The sequence below is a fragment of the Andrographis paniculata genome, unplaced genomic scaffold (genome assembly GCF_009805555.1).
Source record: "Andrographis paniculata isolate CXL003 unplaced genomic scaffold, ASM980555v1 Contig51END, whole genome shotgun sequence".
Lineage (NCBI taxonomy): Eukaryota > Viridiplantae > Streptophyta > Magnoliopsida > Lamiales > Acanthaceae > Andrographis > Andrographis paniculata.
Window position 1 is genome coordinate 1,520,411 of NW_026137586.1, and position 20,870 is coordinate 1,541,280.

Here is a 20,870-nt window from a genome sequence, read left to right on the forward strand (position 1 = left end):
TGTTATTACATTTTTTTTTATTTTTTTTAATTTTATATTATTATTTTTTTAAAAAAATAATTACATATTTTAATTATATTTTATATTTTATAATTTATATATTTTTTTTAAATTTAAATTAAATATAGTTTCAGTTAGTTTTGATTTTCAACAAGTCCCCGCAAAATAAAAATATGGGTTTTTATTGCAACTGGCGGGAGTTAATTAGGTATCTTATCTTTACCATCAAATTCTTTTCAAATTCCTAAAAAGAAATATACATATTGATTAAAGAGTGAAAAAAAATAAAATAAAAAATAATTATTTTTCACAATATATATATATTTTTTTGTACAAATGTTATTTTTGTCATTTTTTTTTAATTTATACTACGTTTTTATATAATAATTAGTATTTAAATATCAAATGCAAAAAGTAAATGAACCCTTGAGACGGACGGGGGTTAGTATATAAATATTTAATTTGAATAAATTGGGTCGAATCAGACACAGTTTGACCTTCATGGGTCCAGGCACAACGCGGTTCATTGGCGTGTCTCGTCAGACACAACCTGAAAAGTTTCGGAAGTTCAAATACGGTATTTTAGTTTCAAGTTCAAAGCAGATTTTCGTATCATGCCTATTTTTGTCAATTCTGAATATGATAGTTTGTATCAATATGAATAGAACTGTTTCACAAACCATTGCTGGATGAATGTTAACTATGTTTGTATTATACATTAATATCAAAATACCCTTAAATTTTACTAAAATTACAAAAATAATTAATAAAATACTATTATTTTTTAATCTATTAAAAAAAATAAAAATTCAAATTATCCTTTCATTAGGAATGGATGAAGTATATAATTAAAATAAATTTAAAATATATGTTTAAATATTTTAAATATGATATCTTCCTAAAAATATATGTAGTCTATGTACTCAATAATTAATTTTTTAAAGAATTGATACAAGCAGAAAAGAATAGTGATAAATGAATTATTATTTTCTAAATCATATCTAATAAAATTATTATTATTATTATTATTATATATATTGTTCATAAAATTAACAAATAATAATAATAATAATAATAAACCATAATATCATTTCCACGGCTCCTGCATCTAATGTACGGATCCTCAGCCGTGGAGCCTTCTACCTTAAACTTTTTTTGGAAGAGTTTCTTATCCAGAGCTTTAAGGTTGTGCTTTGGGTTTTATCACAAATTATTATTATTATTATTATTATTTTCAAAAATATTGCATTAAATAATTACTTTTTTTTATATTATACTGTAAATTTATTTTACACGTCAATATTTATATTTATATCAGGTCAAACAACTATTCTAATTCAACCTTTTACTATTTAAAAATTCAAACCCAACATCTCAACTTCTAGATTGTTCTTAAGCTCAATGATCAGTATGTCCTAACCTTGTCCAATTCCGACGTCACGTGTGTTTGTTTGGAGGTTTGGATTTTGGATTGAAATTTGAATAGTAAAAATTTTGAATATGAATAATTATATGATATGATATAAATAGGTGTTAGTGTGATGTTTTGAATGTAAAATTAATTTTTAATATAATATAAAAAATAAAAAATATGTATTTAATTTGATATTTTTTAAAAAAAATTATATAAATAGTGAAGTTTGGAGAAAATCTCCCAAACAAACACACTCTTAAATAAACTCCAACTCCCATAACAGGGAGATGCATTGCTGAAAAAAGAATTTGAAATAGTAAAAACCAAAATAAGAATTGTAAACACACTATTTTTTATGTGAATGAATTTTGTATTATGCCGTTGTCATTCTTGGTTCTTTTAAATATAAAAATAACAAAAAAAAAAAATATCATTGTTATATGCAATAAAGAGAATTGTGAGTGGGTGTATATATACAGCTTATTACGCTGAAGACTACACTTGTAAATATACCATAAGACATATGTGCGTTAAAGATAATCTTCAAGATCAAAGTCATCAACGCGTCAATTCTTCATAGGTAGCTGGGATTGGAATTGTGAATGACAAGTCAAGGATAACTTCGTCATATAGCCTAACTGCCAAAATAAATGACATATACAAGCCAAATACAAGTTAAAATTAGACATGATGAACAAAAAAAGATTGCAATTCAAAATATATATGGAATTAAAAGACATAGCTTTGATAAATTGCAATGATATTATAAGGGTAAATTATATAACACCACCTTGTATTTCAATAAAATTATACAAAACACCTTATATTTTATTTACTACGTAAAACTCCCTTGTGTTAATGCAAAGTTTGCTCGAGATACCCTCTTGCTCCAAAACTGATATTTGGTTATAAATAAAGACCTAAGTTACGCAAATTTTATACAAATAAAAAAATAACTTTGATTTTTACAAAAACTATAAAAACAAACGATTAACCAATTATTTATTTATTTTATTCAAAAAAATTATTTAAGATATTTTACGTTTTTTATTTGTATAAAACTTGTTTAATTTAAGTCTTTATTTAGAAAAAAATATCAATTTTGGACAAAAGAGGGTTCATGCAAACTTTATATTAATACAAGTGAAACGCAATAAATAAAACACATGTTTCGTGCATTTTTATTAAAATACAAGAAGGTATTATATAACTCGATGCACTGCGGAAGCATTATAGACTATGAAGCAGGCTAAGACTAATAAATTCCACTTCTTCATTTGCATCTGAGTGTGCCTACTTGAATTTGTTTGTAGATGCAGAGATCTATTATTATTATTATTATTATTATTATTATTATTATTATTTTGATGGACTCCACTTTAAAGACAATATAAAGGTTGTGGTTTGAATGTTGTGACACTTGATCTTAATGAAAAATTATTCATAATTGTCTTTGTTGGTACTAAGCATAGTCATTTTTATATCTCATTAACATATGGATTTACCATCGTTGTATCTATGATGCCGTTGTCGATGCTAAAAATAATGATAATTGAGAATGATATTAATAGAAGTTGCGAGATGTTGAATCTAATAATCCAAGGGCGTAAAATGAATTTTCATTCTTCTCTAACTGACATCACATGCTACTTAAGGCTATTTTTGTCGTATTTCCTTATAGTCATCATGCTTCCTACCTTGGATACTTAGTGGATAACTTTAAAAAACAAATATGTTTACTTTTTAACATATTTTTATGCACCAAATCATGCGGAAATATCCATAACATAATAAAAAGACATAGGAATCTGTCGTTAAAAAGATTGCGTATGCTTCTACAAAGTTAGATTACGAGGATAATATATCGAACATTGTCGAGTCAATGCCCCTAGCAAGAGAAGTTATTATACAATTGCAACTATACTTATTGGTAAATCAAATGCTTTGTTCAAGGTCAATTGTTGGGGCTATAATAAACAAATACAATATGTTTCGCCTCATTAAAAAGATAATAAGAAATGAATAAATTTAAAGTATTACACGTGGCACTAATAGCATGGCCACATGTGCAACACATCATCTCCGGTAGGCCACGATGGCACCAAGCAAGCAGCTTTGGTATCGGAGGACTAATTCCACATGATCCACAATTTGTAATCATGAGGTCACAGGATCAAATTTTCGATGCCTTCAGGCAAAAAAAAAAAAAAAATCACATGAGGAACTAAAAACACAAGTTATCCATTATTATACTCTGTTATCTCTCCTAAGTAGTCATACTTCTTGATAACCCATATGGGACTAAACCTAAACATTTGGCACTTCAATTTCACCGTAATTATTTCTTAAATTTTCTACTATTCATTTTTCACACCTCCGGTAGGAACATACATTATTTTCTCTGAAAAAACATCATGTTCAAACCACTATTCAAACTAAAATTCAATTAAAAAAAAATTACCAACCAAACAAGCCCTTGGATTCGAAACATTTCTAAATGCCTGTATATCTCAAAGGTAGTCAACAACAAACCAAGCTTGTACATAAAATTTATTGTATAATTCACCCCTGTTCATCCACAAATTTGTGCACAAAATTGAGATTCTATGCACATTTTTTATTTATATTAGGATGAATTATGCAATAAGTTCTATACAAAATATTTAATGCATTTCAATTAAAACAGATGTACCTTAGATTATTTTACTCAACATCCAGACACAAGACTGTATGTGGTCATTCATTATATATAGAGCATAAACTTCTTCCTTGATATAAAAAGGTTTGTGTTCTAAAGAACATTACCTGGAAAAAAAACAGAAAGGAACGATCGATCTTGATTCAGCAGTGGATATAATCTTTCACTTTTCTCCGACAGCATCAAGCATCAACTTATACAATGCAAAGCCACCTTCATGACATCCAGGCATTTTACGCGCAGCTGCAGCCACCTCGATCTGAAAAGAATACGATAATTAATAAATAAGTGAATCGTGAGAGGGTTTTGAAAAGTTGAGTGAAATGTTAACCCCATTTCTGCGCAACATGCAGCAATTCTCATTCGAAATTCGAGAAACTTGAAATCAAAGACACAACTCGCAGTAGCCAAGTGAAAGTTGCGCGACACTGACCATTGGCATAGTATAGATCTGAGTGGATTCGAAGCCATCTTGAGCACCACGATAGTGTTGTTGAATCTTCTTTGATTGAAGACTGCATTTAATGTAAAAGAAAGCTGTCGGTCTAACGTTCAGCACCCGCTGGGATATCCCAATAAACACTGGTGTATCCTGTGTAATAAGGAAATTCAATGTCGTCAAGTCACTCCAATTGTTTGTGCAGTATACAATGATGATAGCATTAGATGTGGCAATACATATGATCGAAATCAAGCTTAGAATAGAAAGTCGAATCTGGGAAGATTCATAGGCAGTCACTGGTCACAATCGAATACTACACTATGTATGAGGTTTTTATTTAAATTTTGTTGAAATAAACAACTCATGTTGAGTAGAGAACAAACTTCAGGATAATTAGATACACAGAAATGCCGTGATCGTGACTGGTTCTCATACATAATTGGGTTTTTTGAAAAACATAATCTGTCGTCTTTAATGACTAGTTCTAGTCCAAGATTTTTTTCAAACATGTGATTATGCTAATCACAGGGTGCTTAACACAAGAACCAAGGCTGCTGCCTTGCTATAGATTGGAATGGGATGAAGAACAATCATTAATTGGTCAGGTATAATAGTGAGATCGAGTCAATACACTCAACTTTCCCTCCAACAACAAGAAGCAATCCCACGTTGAATCTTTTTGAGAAAACATCACCAATTCAGCAGTAGCCATTCCTTCTAGGGCCAAATTTATGTTACTACAGCAGCTTATATTATAAATAAATCTCATTCTAGGGCCTTAGGAGGCAAATCCCCCGAAACAATATGGTTAGGAAAACCTGTGGAATTTTCAAATTTCAAGGTTTTTGATTGTGTTGCTTTCACTTTTATTAATCTGATAAACTTGAACCAAGGGCTGAAAAATATGTTTTTTTTTTTTTATATCCCGAAGGTGTTAAAGGTTATAGATTATGGTGTAAAAACTACCCAGGTTTTAAAACTGTAATTAGCCGTGATGTGACTTTTAATGAACATAATATGCCATGTCTAAACAAAACCACTGCTGATTGTGATAATAGTCCAAATACGGTGGAGTCTAATAGAAATCCTGTTAATTCTTTTGAATTAAAGAGTGCTAAAACTGATTTTATGTCTGAAAATGATGAATTTAATTATGTTCCAGCTGCAATTTCAGTTTTAGAGAGGTCTGAAAGTGATATTTCTGTACCAAGTGGTTCAAACTTGTGTGAATCTAATGTTGGTCCGTGTGTGTTAATGAAAGACCAAGATGAAATATTAGGCCTCACACTAGATTAGATGATTATAATTTAACTTCATATGCTTTTAGTGTGTTTGATTCTTTTGATGGCAATGAACATAAGGCTTTTAGTGAAGCTGTAAGATCGAAACATAAAAATGAATGGTTTTAAGCAATGCAAGATGAAATGAATTATTTGAAAGTGAATTAAACTTGGGAATTAGTCCCAAAGCCGGAAAATTGTTTTGTCATTGATTGCAAGTGGTTGTTTAAGGTTAAAAATGAGGGTGAACAAAATATTAGGTTTAAAGCAAGATTAGTAGCAAAAGGTTTTACACAGAAAGAGTGCATCGATTATAATGAAATATTTTCTCCCGTTGTAAAATTTTCTATTGTTCGTGTTATGCTTGCTTTAATAACTCATTTTGATTGAGAACTTAAACAACTTGATATGAAAATAACATTTATATATGGTGATTTGGATGAACATATTTACATGAAATAGCCCGAGGGCTTTGTAGATAAAAACATGTCTAATTTTGTGTGTATGCTTAAAAAATCTTTTTATGGTTTGAAACAACCACCAAGACAATAGAATTTAAAGTTTGATGAGTGCATAAAATCTTTAAATTATAAAAGAAGTGAATATGATCATTGCTTGCATTTTAAGACTGTTGACAACATACCTGTATTTCTTTTGATCTATGTTGATGATATGTGTTAATTAATCCAAATCTGAAAATTATAGATCAAATCAACAAGTGTTTAAATGATCATTTTGATATGAAATTTCTTGGTGATGCAAAAGTCATCTTATGTATGCATATTAAAAGAGATGGCAAAACAAAAATCTGGTTTTGGGGCAGCCTACCTATATTGATAAAATTCTGAAAAAATTTAATATATTAAACTCCAAAGTTGTTAATGGGCTACTTGCTTCTCATTTTTGTTTGAGTAAAAATAAGTAACCTAGAAGTGATTCAGATCTTGCATATATGAAAATTGTGCCATATTCGAAAGTCATAGGTTCAATTATGTATCTCATGGTTAGTATTAGACCCGATAATGCATATGATGTTAGTTGCTTGAGTAGATATATGTCTAATATGGGGTTGGAACATTGGATTGCTTTGAAATAGTTGTTGCATTATTTATGTGGGTAAAATAACTTGGGATTAATGTATAAACAATGAGATGAGGGGGTTGTTTTAAAAGGCTATGTGGATTCTAATTATGCTAATAATAGAGATAATAGAAAGTCTACTACTTCTTATGTGTTTGCATTGTGTGGTTCTTGTGTGAGTTGGAAGTCACAGCTGCAACACATAGTTGCGCTGTCGACTACCGAGTTTGAATATATTGTTGTTACAGAAGCAATTAAAGAAGTTTTATGGCTTAAAGGCTTGTTGACTTAAATTGGTTTTGTATTAACTTTGAACAATGTGAGATATGTGTCTGATTTGTGTAATAATTTGCTATTTTGTGTTGGGCTAGAGGATATAGGACTTGTGGGAAAATGGGGTAATGGTGTAACGGAAGTTTTTAAAGGTTCTATGGTTGTGTTTAAGGATGAAAGGAGAAATAACATATATGTTACTAAGGTAGAGTCAGTAATGTGTGCTGAAAATATTTCTAATTCCGCGTGTGTTGAAAATGCTTTTAATTCCGCGTGTGATGACAAAACAGTCTTATAGCATAAAAGACTAGGTCATATTAATAACAAACGTTTAGAAATCTTAAGCAAAAGTGGTTGTTTCGGTAAAGATAAAGTGTCCTCTATGCCTTTTTGTGATGATTGTGTGTTTGGTAAACAACATAGAGTCCAATTTCAAAACACATCATCCCCTAATGTGCGATGTGTGGGGTCCTTCTAGTGAACCTACACATAGTGGAAATAGATATTTTTTTTCTCTATAATTGATAATGTTTCAAGAAAAGTATCGGTTTTTCTAATGAAAAACAAATCTGATGTTGTTGATGTTTTTAAAAATCGGAAAGTTTTAATAGAAAACCAAACAGAACATAAAATCAAATATCTAAAGATTGATAATGGACTAGAATTTTGTAACCAATGGATGGATTCTTTGTGCGTTGAATGTGGCATAAATAGGCATAAAACAGTCCCTTACTCACCCCAACAAAATCGGGTGGCTGAAAGGATGAATAGAACTCTCCTTGTGAGAGTAAGGAGCATTTTAACCTCGTCGGGTTTATCCAAAAAGTTTTGGAGAGAGCTGTTACTACAGCAACTTATATTATAAAGAGATCTCCTTCTAGGGCCTTAGAAAGCAAATCACCTGAAACAATATGGTTAGGAAAACCTGTGTATTTTTCAAATTTGAAAGTTTTTGGTTTTGCATAAACTTGAACCAAGGGCTGAAAAATGTGTTTTTTTTTAATATCCCGAAGGTGTTAAAGGTTATAGATTATGGTGTAGAAACTATCCAGGTTTTAAAGCTGTAATTAGCCGTGATGTAACTTTTAATGAACATGATATGCCATGTCTAAACAAAACCACTGCTGATTGTGATAATAGTCCAAATACGGTGGAGTCTAATAGAAATCCTGTTAATTCTTTTGAATTAAAGAGTGCTGAAATTGATTTTATGTCTGAAAATGATGAATTTAATTCTATTCCAACTGCTATTTCAGTTTTAGAGAGGTCTGAAAGTGATATTTTTGTACCAAGTGGTTCAAACTTGTGTGAATCTAATGCTGGTCCGTGTGTTAATGAAAGAACATGGAGAAATATTAGGCCTCCAACTAGATTAGATGATTATGATTTAACTTCATATGCTTTTAGTGTGTTTGATTCTCTTGATGGCAATGAACCTAAGGCTTTTAGTGAAGCTGTAAGATCGAAACATAAAAATAAATAATTTCAAGCAATCCAAGATGAAATGAATTTTTTGAAAGTGAATAAAACTTTGGGAATTAGTCCCAAAGCCTGAAAATTGTTTTGTCATTGATTATAATAAAATATTTTCTCCCATTGTAAAATTTTCTACTGTTCGTGTTATTCTTGCTTTAGTAACTCATTTTGATTGGGAACTTAAACAACTTGATATGAAGACAACATTTTTACATGGTGATTTGGATGAATATATTTACATGGAACAGCCCGAGGGCTTTGTAGATAAAACAGGTTTAATTTTGTGTGTTTGCTTAAAAAATCTCTTTATGGTTTGAAACAATCACCAAAACAATGGAATTTAAAATCTGATGAGAGCATTAAATCTTTAAATTTTAAAACAAGTAAATATCATAATTGCTTGTATTTTTTAAGAATGCTGGCAGCATACCTGTATTTCTTTTGATCTATATTGATGTTATGATGTTAATTAGTCCAAATCTGAAAATTATAGATCAAATCAACAAGTGTTTAAGTGATTATTTTGATATCAAATTTCTTGGTGATGCAAAAGTCATCTTAGGTATGCATATTAACAAGATAGCCAAAACAAAAATCTGTTTTTTGGGGCAGCCTACCTACATTGATAAAATTGTGAAAAAATTTAATATGTTCAACTCCAAAGCTGTTAATGTGCCACTTGCTTCTCATTTTTGTTTGAGTAAAAATCAATTTCCTAGAAGTGATTCAGATCTTGCATATATGAAAATTGTGCAATATTCGAAGGTCATAAGTTCAGTTATGTATCTCATGGTTAATACTAGACCCAATATTGCATATGATGTTAGTTGCTTGAGTAGATATGTGTCTAATATGTAGTTGGAACATTGGATTGCTTTGAAATGGTTGTTGCATTATTTGTGTGGGTCAAATAAGTTGGGATTGATGCATAAACAATGTGATGAGGGGGTTGTTTTAAAAGGCTATGTGGATTCTAATTATGCTAATAATAGAGATAGTAGAAAGTCTACTACTTCTTATGTGTTTACATTGTGTGGTTCTTGTGTTAGTTCGAAGTCACAGTTGCAACACATAGTTGCGCCGTCGACTACCGAGTCTGAATATATTGTTGTTACAGAAGCAATTAAAGAAGCTTTATGGCTTAAAGGCTTGTTGACTTAAATTGGTTTTGTATTAACTTTGAACAATGTGAGATACATACCAGATTTGTGTAATAATTTGCTATCTTGTGTTAGGCTAGATGATATAGGACTTGAGGGAAAATGGGGTAATGGTGTAACGTAAGTTTTTAAAGGTTCTATGGTTTTATTTAAGGATAAAAAGAGAAATAACCTATATGTTACTAAGGTGGAGTCAGTAATGAGTGTGAAAATGCTTCTAATTGTGATGACAAAACAGTATTGTGGCATAAAAGACTAGGTTATATTAATAACAAACGTTTATAAATCTTAAGCAAAATTGGTTGTTTTGGTAAAGATAAAATGTCCTCTATGCCTTTTTGTGATGATTGTGTGTTTGGTAAACAATATAGAGTCCAATTTCAAAACACTTCATCCCCTAATGTGCGATGTCACCCACACATAGTGGAAATAGATATTTTTTTTGTCAATAATTGATAATTCTTCAAGAAACGTATGGGTTTTTCTAATGAAAAATAAATCTAATGTTATTGATGTTTTTAAAAACCGGAAAGTTTTAATAGAAAACCAAGCAGGACATAAAATAAAATATCTAGAATTTTGTAACCAATGGATGGATTCTTTGTGTGTTGAATTTGGCATAACTAAGCATAAAACAGTCCCTTACTCTCACCCCAACAAAATCGGGTGTCTGAAAGGATGAATAGAACTCTCCTTGCGAGGGTAAGGAGCATGTCAGCCTCCTCGGGTTTATCCAAAATGTTTTGGGGAGAAGCTGTAGCTTATATTATAAATAGATTTCCTTCCAGGGCCTTAGAAGGCAAATCCCCTGAAACAGTATGGTTAGGAAAACCTGTGGATTTTTCAAATTTCAAGGTTTTCGGTTGTGCTGCTTTCAATTTTATAAAATCTGATAAACTTGAACCAAGCGCTGAAAAATATGTTTTCTTGGGATATTCCGAAAATGTTAAAGGTTATAGATTATGGTGTAGAAACTATCCAAGTTTTAAAGCTGTAATTAGCCGTGACGTGACTTGTAATGAACATGATATGCCATGTCTAAACAAAACCACTGTTGATTGTGATAATAGTCCAAATACGGTGGAGTCTAATAGATATCTTGTTAATTCTTTTGAATGAAAGAGTGCTGAAACTGATTCAATGTCTGTAGATGATGAATTTAATTATGTTTCAGCTGTTGTTTCAGTTTTAGAGAGGTCTAAAAGTGATATTTTTGTACCAAGTGGTTCAAACTTGTGTGAATTTAGTGCTGGTCCGTGTGTTAATGAACACCAAGGAGAAATTTAGGCCTCCAGCTAGATTAGATGATTATGATTTAACTTCATATGCTTTTAGTGTGTTCGATTCTCTTGATGGCAATGAACCTAAGACTTTTAGTAAAGCTGTAAGATGAGAACATAAAAATGAATAGTTTCAAGCAATGCAAGATGAAATGAATTCTTCGAAAGTGAATAAAATTTGGGAATTACTCCCAAAGCCTGAAAAATGTTTTTTTTCATTGATTGCAAGTGGTTGTTTAAGGTTAAAAATGAGGGTGAACAAAATATTAGGATTAAAGCAAGATTAGTAGCAAAAGGTTTTACACAAAAAGAGGACATTGATTATAATAAAATATTTTCTCCCATAGTAAAAAATTTTCTATTGTTCATGTATGCTTGCTTTAGTAACTCATTTTGATTGGTAACTTAAACAACTTGATCTGAAAACAACATTTTTACATGGTGATTTGGATGAACATATTTACATGAAACATCCCCAGGGCTTTGTAGATAAAAATAGGTCTAATTTTGTGTGTTTGCTTAAAAAATCTCTTTATAGTTTGAGACAATCAACAAGACAATGGAATTTAAAGTTTGATGAGTGCATAAAATCTTTAAATTTTAAAGGAGGTGAATATGATCATGGCTTGCATTTTAAGACTGTTGACAACACACCTGTATTTCTTTTGATCTATGTTGATGATATGTTGTTAATTAGTCCAAATCTGAAAATTATAAATTAAATTAACAAGTGTTTAAATGAAATTTCTTGGTGATGCAAAAGTCATCTTATGTATGCATATTAAAAGAGATGGGCAAAACAAAAATCTGTTTTTGGGGCAGCCTACCTATATTGATAAAATTCTGAAAACATTTAATATGTTCAACCCCAAAGTTGTTAATGTGCCACTTGCTTCTCATTTTTGTTTAAGTAAAAATCAGTGTCCTAGAAGTGATTCAGATCTTACATATATGAAAAATGTGTCATATTCGAATGTCATAGGTTCAGCTATGTATCTCATGGTTAGTATTAGACCCGATAATGCATATGATGTTAGTTGCTTGAGAGATATATGTCTAATTTGGGGTTGGAACATTGGGTTGCTTTGAAATGGTTGTTGCATTGTTTGTGTGGTCAAATAACTTAGGATTGATGCATAAACAATGTGAAGAGGGGGTTGTTTTAAAAGGCTATGTGGATTCTAATTATGCTAATAATAGAGATAGTAGAAAGTCTACTACTTCTTATGTGTTTACATTGTCTGGATCTTGTGTTAGTTCGAAGTCACAGTTGCAACACATAGTTGCGTTGTCGACTACCGAGTCTGAATATATTGTTGTTACAAAAGCAATTAAAGAAGCTTTATGGCTTAAAGGCTTGTTGACTTAAATTGGTTTTGTATTAACTTTGAACAATGTGAGACATGAGCCTGATTTGTGTAATAATTTGCTATCTTGTGTTGGGCTAGAGGATATAGGACTTTAGGGAAAATGGGGTAATGGTGTAACGGAAGTTTTTAAAGGTTCTATGGTTGTGTTTAAGGATAAAAGGAAAAATAACCTATATGTTACTAAGGTGGAGTCAGTAATGTGTGTTGAAAATGCTTCTAATTTCATGTGTGATGACAAAATAGTCTTGTTGCATAAAAGACTAGGTCATATTAATAACAAACGTTTAGAAATCTTCAGCAAAAGTGGTTGTTTTGGTAAAGGTAAAGTGTCCTCTATGCCTTTTTGTGATGATTCTGTGTTTGGTAAACAACATAGAGTCCGATTCCAAAACACCTCATCCCCTAATGTGTTGTGTGGGGTCCTTCTAGTGAACCCACACATAGTGGAAATAGATATATTTTTTTATCTATAATTGATAATTTTTCAAGAAAAGTAACGGTTTTTCTAATGAAAAACAACTCTGATGTTGTTGATGTTTTTAAAAAACCGGAAAGTTTTAATAGAAAACCAAAAAGGACATAAAATCGAATATTCAAGGACTGATAATGGACTAGAATTTTGTAACCAATGGATGGATTCTTTGTGTGTTGAATTTGGCATAACTAGGCATAAAACAGTCCCTTACTCACCCCAACAAAATCGGGTGGCTGAGAGGATGAATAGAACTCTCCTTGTGAGAATAATGAGCATGTTAGCCTCCTCGGGTTTATCCAAAAAGTTTTGGGAGAAGCTGTTAGCTAGATCTCTTTCCAGGGCCTTAGAAGGCAAATCCCCTGAAACAGTATGGTTAGGAAAACCTGTGGATTTTTCAAATTTCAAGGTTTTTGGTTGTGCTGCTTTTACTTTTATAAAATCTGATAAACTTGAACCAAGCGCTGAAAAATGTGTTTTCTTGGGATATTCCGAAAATGTTAAAGGTTATAGATTATGGTGTAAAAACTATCCAAGTTTTAAAGCTGTAATTAGCCGTGACGTGACTTGTAATGAACATGATATGCCATGTCTAAACAAAACCACTGCTGATTGTGATAATAGTCCAAATACGGTGGCGTCTAATAGATATCCTGTTAATTCTTTTGAATGAAAGAGTGCTGAAACTGATTTTATGTCTGAATATGATGAATTTAATTATGTTTCAGCTGCTGTTTCAGTTTTAGAGAGGTCTAAAAGTGATATTTATGTACCAAGTGGTTCAAACTTATGTGTATCTAGTGCTGGTCCGTGTGTTAATGAACACCAAGGAGAAATTTAGGCCTCCAGCTAGATTAGATGATTATGATTTAACTTCATATTCTTTTAGTATGTTTGATTCTCTTGATGGCAATGAACCTAAAACTTTTAGTGAAGCTGTAAGATCAGAACATAAAAATGAATAGTTTCAAGCAATGCAAGATGAGTAGAAAGTCTACTACTTCTTATGTGTTTACATTCTGTGGTTCTTGTCTGAGTTGGAAGTCATAGTTGCAACACATAGTTGCGCTGTCGATTATCGAGTCTGAATATATTGTTGTTACAGAAGCAATTAAAGAAGTTTTATGGCTTAAAGACTTGTTGACTGAAATTGGGTTTTTGAAAGGTAAGGTAGAAGTTTTCTCGGATAGTCAGTCAGGGATTCAATTGTGCAAAAATCCAGTTTTTCATGATAGAACTAAACATATTGATGTTAGATTCCATTTCATACGTGATATAGTTGCTAAAGAAAACTCAAATAAATTCCTTCCCAATTCAATCCCGGCTGATACAGGCACTAAGCGATTACCTATTTCAAAATTCGAGTTGTGTTTAAATATTTTGAATTTTGATACTTTTGATTAACTTGTCATATTTATTTTTTTTGGCATTTACTTACAAGTGTAGTTGAGTATAAGTGTGTGGCTGTGATGATATTCGTGTCCGTCCGTGTGAATTTTGACCAAAAAAGTGGAGAAATGTTGAGTTTTTTACCCAAGATCCGCTTCCAGCCTACCCGTGTCTGACCCGGTTTATGACTCGGTCTCCTCCTAGTCTAATCTCATCCGCCGGTTTTAGGCAAAGATTAGAGCCGTCCACTGTGATATATATATTGTTGCCCTTCTCCCTTAATTCTATATGCATCACTGTTGTGTTCATCTCTCACTAATATTCTCTTTATCACTCGCGATATTTTCTTCCTTCAGTCACTGTGAATTCGACACTGAGTTTTTCCTGCCGATTTACCGTAAAATCGAGAGACGAGTCTTCTATGTGCCTTGAAGAGTGATTGGTGAGGTTTTCTACGGTTCGATTATCCCTAAATCGAACTGATTCCGATAAAGTGTGGACTTTTCGATTTGGAGTTGTAGATTAAATCACCAGTGGGTGTTCGTTGGCCATCGACCATCGTGCTGTTGTTTTCAGGGTTGTTCTTCGTCTATTGGAGTATACCTTTGAATATTTTGAGCCACAATAGGCGTGTGTTTGTTAGTTCTTGTTTACGATTTGTGTTTTATTTTTCAAGTTCTAAGAAAAGTATATATTTAGTTTATGTGTTTCATTTCGATTTCGATCCTCTAAAATACTACAACATCCATGAATTTTCTACCCATTTAGTAATGCATATATCACTTACACACATCTCAATACATCCTTACATCATATTATATCACTCATCGCTCACTCATCTTCACTAGGGGTGGAAATAGGCCAGGCGGCCTGTCAGGGGCCTATGACCTGGCCTACATCAAGCCTGGCCTGGCCTGTTCTATTTATTAGAAAGGCCAGGTTCAGATTTTTGTTAAAGCCTGTTTATATATACAGAATAGGCTTAGGCTTATGAAAAAGCCTATTTACTAAACAGGCCGGCCTGTTTAATAATAATATTATTATTATATAAAATTATTTTTTATTATTATAAAATAAGAATAGTTTTATATATAATAATGACAATAGATTGATGTAAACTGTTTTTTTTTTTTAATGTCATTATGCAGTAATTTCTATCAGCTTTTGTCTGGAGTTTGCATGACTTATTCCCAATAATTATATATATATTTGAATGAATTGTAATATACGTTTTTTTGCAAATTATTAGTATAATATATTGTATTTTTATATGGCAATAAAAATGATTATTTTTGTCATTAAAAAATAGAATTTTTTATTTTTTTATATATAATATAAATAATTGTATCTGTTTTATTTTTTATTTATAGTACGAAATTTACAAAAAAAAAAAAATAATAATAATAATAATAAATTATTATGTAGCCTTTTAAACAGGCTCGTAGGCCAGGCCAGGCTTTTAAAAAGGCCAGGCTCAGGCTTTAAAAATATTTTTTTTCAGGCTGGTAGGCCAGGCTCAGGCCATATCTTTTTAAGACAGGCCAAGCCTATTTAACCAAAGCCTGGCCTGGCCTGGCCTATTTCCACCCCTAATCTTCACTACTATAAGTACACCGCTCATTGTCATCCTTCCCGCTCCTCTCGCCTCCATCTTCACTTCACTCACTACTCATCAGCCATCTCTCCGCTTGCTTCCACCGCTCCGCTCACATTTACTGATTTTTTTTATTTTCTGTCTATTTTGCCTACTTGCCAGCGAGCCATTTATCGTTTTTTCGCCTGTCAGACTATATATAAGTATTTTTTTCTAATTTAATTTCATATCTCAAAATTCCTAAGTTCGACCTGAAAACTCATCGGTATAAAAGAGTATAAATGTAATTTTGATAGATTATATTAGGGTCTTCAACAACATCGTTTTATTAATTCAAGATCCAACCATTTGCAATATGTCAAGATCTAATGCTCTTTTATTCCATCGTAAAACCCTAATCTTACCTCTTATCAATATATTGTCCCAGGAAGCATGATAAGTAGTTGCTTTTAAACTACTAATCATATATCCAATCCAAAGAGTCAAGAACTTTTGGAATACTAATATAATATCCAACAAATGGTAACTAAAAGTGGATAAGGAGCACACATTGGAACTTGTCGAGAATTAGTTGGTAGTAGTTATTGTGCATGTAGATATTTTTTTCCTATGATAAACCATAACATATTCAAAAAGTGCCACAAAAAGTGAACATAGTTTATACTGGCAAAATTAACAATGAAACGAAGACAATGTAAAAAACATTGATATCATAGAGCCAGAGTGAAGAATAAAACACCAAAAAAACCATAAAAACATGTTCAAACAGTCATGCAAGAGAAAATTCATCTCACATATGATTTCATTGAAATATATTCAAGGATTATACTCACCAGGGTATTGGCAGGAACTCCAACTTCTTCAACTACTTCACGAATAATACTATCGAACATTTCTTGAGAAACCTTTCTGTTGACTAACTGATGGGTTAATTCTTTAGCATTGTCATGACTTGTTATGCCAACTTCTTCTGGCTGTCCGAAACCAACACAGCAACTCAAAGATAGTCAAATACAAAACCACTATGTTATAATGATAGAGATAATCAACATTTAATGCTGCTAGAAAAAATTCAACAGCTAGCCTTTAGGAGGTCAAATTAGAGCTGCATAATTGCATCTCAACTAACAAATGATGAAATGAAAGTACACAGAGTTAAACACGGCACAAAAGGAAGTCATATTCATTTAAGTAGTACCTCAGGATGGCCACCTGGGAAAACAAAGTGTCCAGGAAATTCACCAACATTGGTACTTCTTTGTAGCACAACAATCTCTTTGTCGGATGTTTCCACAATAGCACCATTACCAAGAGGATTAGATGTATGTTGGCATTTTGTTGCATCATCTACAAAGTTATTTTAGTATTGCATATCAAATTTCACAATTTAAACCTTCAAAACACTTTTCATAAAGTAATCAGGTTATGCAGTTGATTATAGTGTCGATCAAGTGAAACAAATAATATACATTAAGGCTTCCCCAGAATCACCCAAGCATGCATGATCATATCACTGAAATAGACAATGCTCTTATGATATGACATCAGATCCGATGCCTTGGTAGGCCTAGAATGGAGTTGGTAGGATGATACATGACAGCAACTACTTCACACATGGCTGCAATGGACTTTTCAAGTTAACTTTTCAAACCCTAGACCCAGAGGCACACACACAATGGCAACCACAAGAATTACTTTACATTCACTGTGGTGCTAGGATTTTTAATCCAATTCATTCCAGGAATCCATCACAGAATAAATAGATATGGGATCAGGTTACATGGAATGATTCTGGAAAGGGTCTAACCTTCTAAAACCAAGAGCAGCAACACTTCTGGAATAACTAGCAGAGCTACACAATTGCTCAGATTCTTGTGGTTCGACTTAATAAAAAACAACAAAGTGCATAATTTGGGGATGGACTGTCTTCTTTCCAAGCATTATATAGAACCGTTTCATGAGCTTATCTTTCACAGAGGTAATATCCATAACCCAAATAACATTAATGCCAGGAGACTCAGTTGAATCATCCAAGGTATAATTTGACTTAATCTAGGACCCCTGTTTGGTCGACTATATTCCATGTAGGGAATATAGCATGTGAACATTTAAAATCTTGCTAGCACAGCCTCGGTATCTGTAGTGGATTTCCCACATGAAAATTGCATTACAGATAAATGTTTCTCTCTTTACTCTCCAATGGTTTCAATTTCTCCAATCTATTTAATGTTCCTCTTGTCTTTAACTTTTAATTTCAGAATGCACTTTTTTTTTTTTTAATGATAAAGTAGACAGAGTATGCCAAATCTGCTAATGCTTAACCATAGCAAGCAAGTTGTTGATAATAGCACTAAGGGGAATACTTACACAGTTGACAAGTAGAATCATAAGTCACTCAAATATGACACCATAAGAATCCCGTTAGCCTTTACAGGATGTTGAAATTAAGTAGATTTACCTTCAGTCGGAGCAAGGAATCTTTCCCAAAGAGGATTCAAATTTGTCCCCACAAATGTCCTGATCAAAATAACTAAAGTTAGATAAAAACATATGTAGCATTTATACCGAGAGATCAAAGAACCCTAGAGGAATAATACAAAGGCAAAGTTCAAGTGCAAGTTATGTACATAAAAGTTTCAACTATTATATTGATCTTTACTATTACATGGAGATTGGAGAAACTTCATTTCCAAAAATAGTTGCGAGGCACATGCCTTATGTCAAGACTCTTCAACATGTAACCATAAATCAAAGACTCCATTTTTTTCTTTTTCTTTTTTTTTTTTTCTTTTTGTTTTTTTTTTGAAGTTTATGTATAAAACCTAAAAGCATTCATAACAAGTTCCATTCCATCTCATCACAATTCACACGCTCATGGATTTTTTATTTCCTTTAACAAATTTCCCTTCAATTTTAAGTTTTAGCACCTATGGCACCTTAATTATGTTTGTTTCCATTTCACAAATTTCCCTAGATAAAGATTTTGTTTAGGATCACTGGAGATAATGAAACAATGAAGGAACGAAAACTAGGACTAATATAAATTAAACAAGCCATCAATTTTTCATTCAACTATATCATCAAATCATTCCCAAATACCCGAAATATGTTTAACAATGCATTACTATTGATTACTAATCAAATCAACCAAAAACACCCACTGATATACACACTCAACACTCCAAAAAATCCACTACACACACAGTCTATTTTGAAATTTTCTTCAGGTATAATATGAAAGGTTACACCGAATAACATTAATCAGCAATATTTTGTTGAATAAAGCATCATTCTTTAGAACAATTTGATACTACCTTGCACAGAAAAAAAAAAGTGGCCATAAGAATCACAGTGAAAGGAGAATCAGAAAGCATGGCATATCCAATATCAACAGTCACACAACTAACTATATACTGAACACACAAGTGGAAACATAAAAATGGTTCCATCTGATTTTAGGCTGCTACAACAGTTATGTAGGTTAATGGTAATCCATCATCATTCAACCAAAAAACAAAAACTCATCCAAAAAGCAACTTAAATAGCATATATTTCAGCAAGGAGTCATTGTGCACAAATACACTCAGAACACACACACACACATAGAGAGAGACAAGCAGAAAGAGAGGGAGAGAGAGAGAACCTATAATCTGTCAAGCCAAGGTGAAGACAAGTATCATTCTTCTGACCAGGATTGGCCCCGTCACCGAAAGTGTGTCCACCATACTGTCAAGTTATCAACTAATAAATAACAAACGCATCATTCGTCAACTACGTGACAAAATTCCCGTCTATGCATATCTATTTATTCATGCTACATCCAAAAATTAGAGCAACTATTCTATTGAGTTCTGCTTACCTAGAACAGCTGTAAGTAATAAATAATCGAGAAAAGACAAGAAAAACAGTACATTGTGAACAGTATCAAGCATAAACATACCCTGAACTTCAATCCATTGTACAAAGACGGATTTTGAAGAACTCTCCTATCCCATATCTAGCAATTAAAAGAAGCACAATTACGTATAACCTTGTAGCGTTTGATGGTGAATAACTGGTGCTGCAAAATCACTGTAATCATTCTAGAAAACGATTATACTCACACCTTCCAACCAGAAATTGAAATTTAATTTTAAAAAGTTTGATCATCCAAAATGAATCCAGAAGCTGGAAACAACTACCTCAGAAATGGAGCTCTCCAAGCTATAATCCGGATGGGGAATCCTATCATAGATCGGATCAAATCGCACCGACAACTGGCATTCACAAACAGCATTACAAACCAACAACAGTTCCGTTTTAGTATTGGGAAAGCTTGCAAACAAACAAGGATGCTCGAGGTGGTGTTGTTACCTGGGACGGGGAAAGACCAGATGGACATGAAAGAAGTAGCCTGTATGCCTGAGAATCTGTGCCATCGCCGCCGGATCTGTGCTCCATGATCTCCACAACGCTCGCTCCGGCAGGATTTTTTTTTTTTTTTTTTTTAAGTCATTCGCTGTATTTCTGCATAGAAAAATACTTCCAGTTCTTAAAATAAATAAATAAATAAAAATAGTGAGAATATCCTATGCAACTTTCAATCCGGATCAGATGCTTTTGCTTTTGTATTTTTATTTATATTTTAATAATAGATTATGGTATTTCAATGACAAATTTATTTTTATCAAGTCTATTTATAATAAAATAATACCCAAAGTATTTATTTTTTTCTATTTTTTAATATAATTTATTTATCTTTAAATGTAATTATACATTTTAATCAAATTTTAAATATTATAATTTATTTTTAATATTTTATCAGTTCCGGTGAAAGAGTGGCATTTGTTTTTTTGCAAACAAAAACACCTTATTAGTAAAGTAAGGGCAAGTTGGAAGGGTATGATTGCAGCATGTGTAATGGTACGCTTGTAATTTATGTAAAAGTTAAATATATTTTAGT

At 31.9% G+C, this 20,870-nt stretch overlaps 1 protein-coding gene across 6 annotated transcripts; it reads right to left on the reverse strand.

Annotated features, from left to right (window-relative positions):
* Positions 1-1,901: 1,901 nt before the first annotated feature.
* Positions 1,902-20,423, reverse strand: LOC127253797 (nudix hydrolase 9). Of its 6 annotated transcripts, none has more exons than XR_007839340.1 (10): positions 20,282-20,423; positions 20,110-20,184; positions 19,869-19,925; positions 19,572-19,654; positions 18,387-18,445; positions 17,127-17,275; positions 16,762-16,902; positions 4,546-4,704; positions 4,220-4,371; positions 1,902-2,052 (listed from the first exon to the last, which is right to left on the reverse strand). XR_007839340.1 is itself a non-coding variant. In XM_051278563.1 (9 exons), the coding sequence occupies exons 1-9, from the start codon at positions 20,366-20,368 to the stop codon at positions 4,276-4,278; spliced, it is 906 nt and encodes a 301-aa protein (XP_051134520.1). In that variant the 5' UTR covers positions 20,369-20,423; the 3' UTR covers positions 4,086-4,275. The 6 variants fall into 6 exon arrangements, 4 of the variants coding, with proteins under 4 accessions (XP_051134520.1, XP_051134521.1, XP_051134522.1 ...); XR_007839339.1 differs by lacking the exon at positions 1,902-2,052 and adding an exon at positions 3,213-3,602; XM_051278563.1 differs by lacking the exon at positions 1,902-2,052 and having other exon boundaries at positions 4,086-4,371.
* Positions 20,424-20,870: the final 447 nt, after the last annotated feature.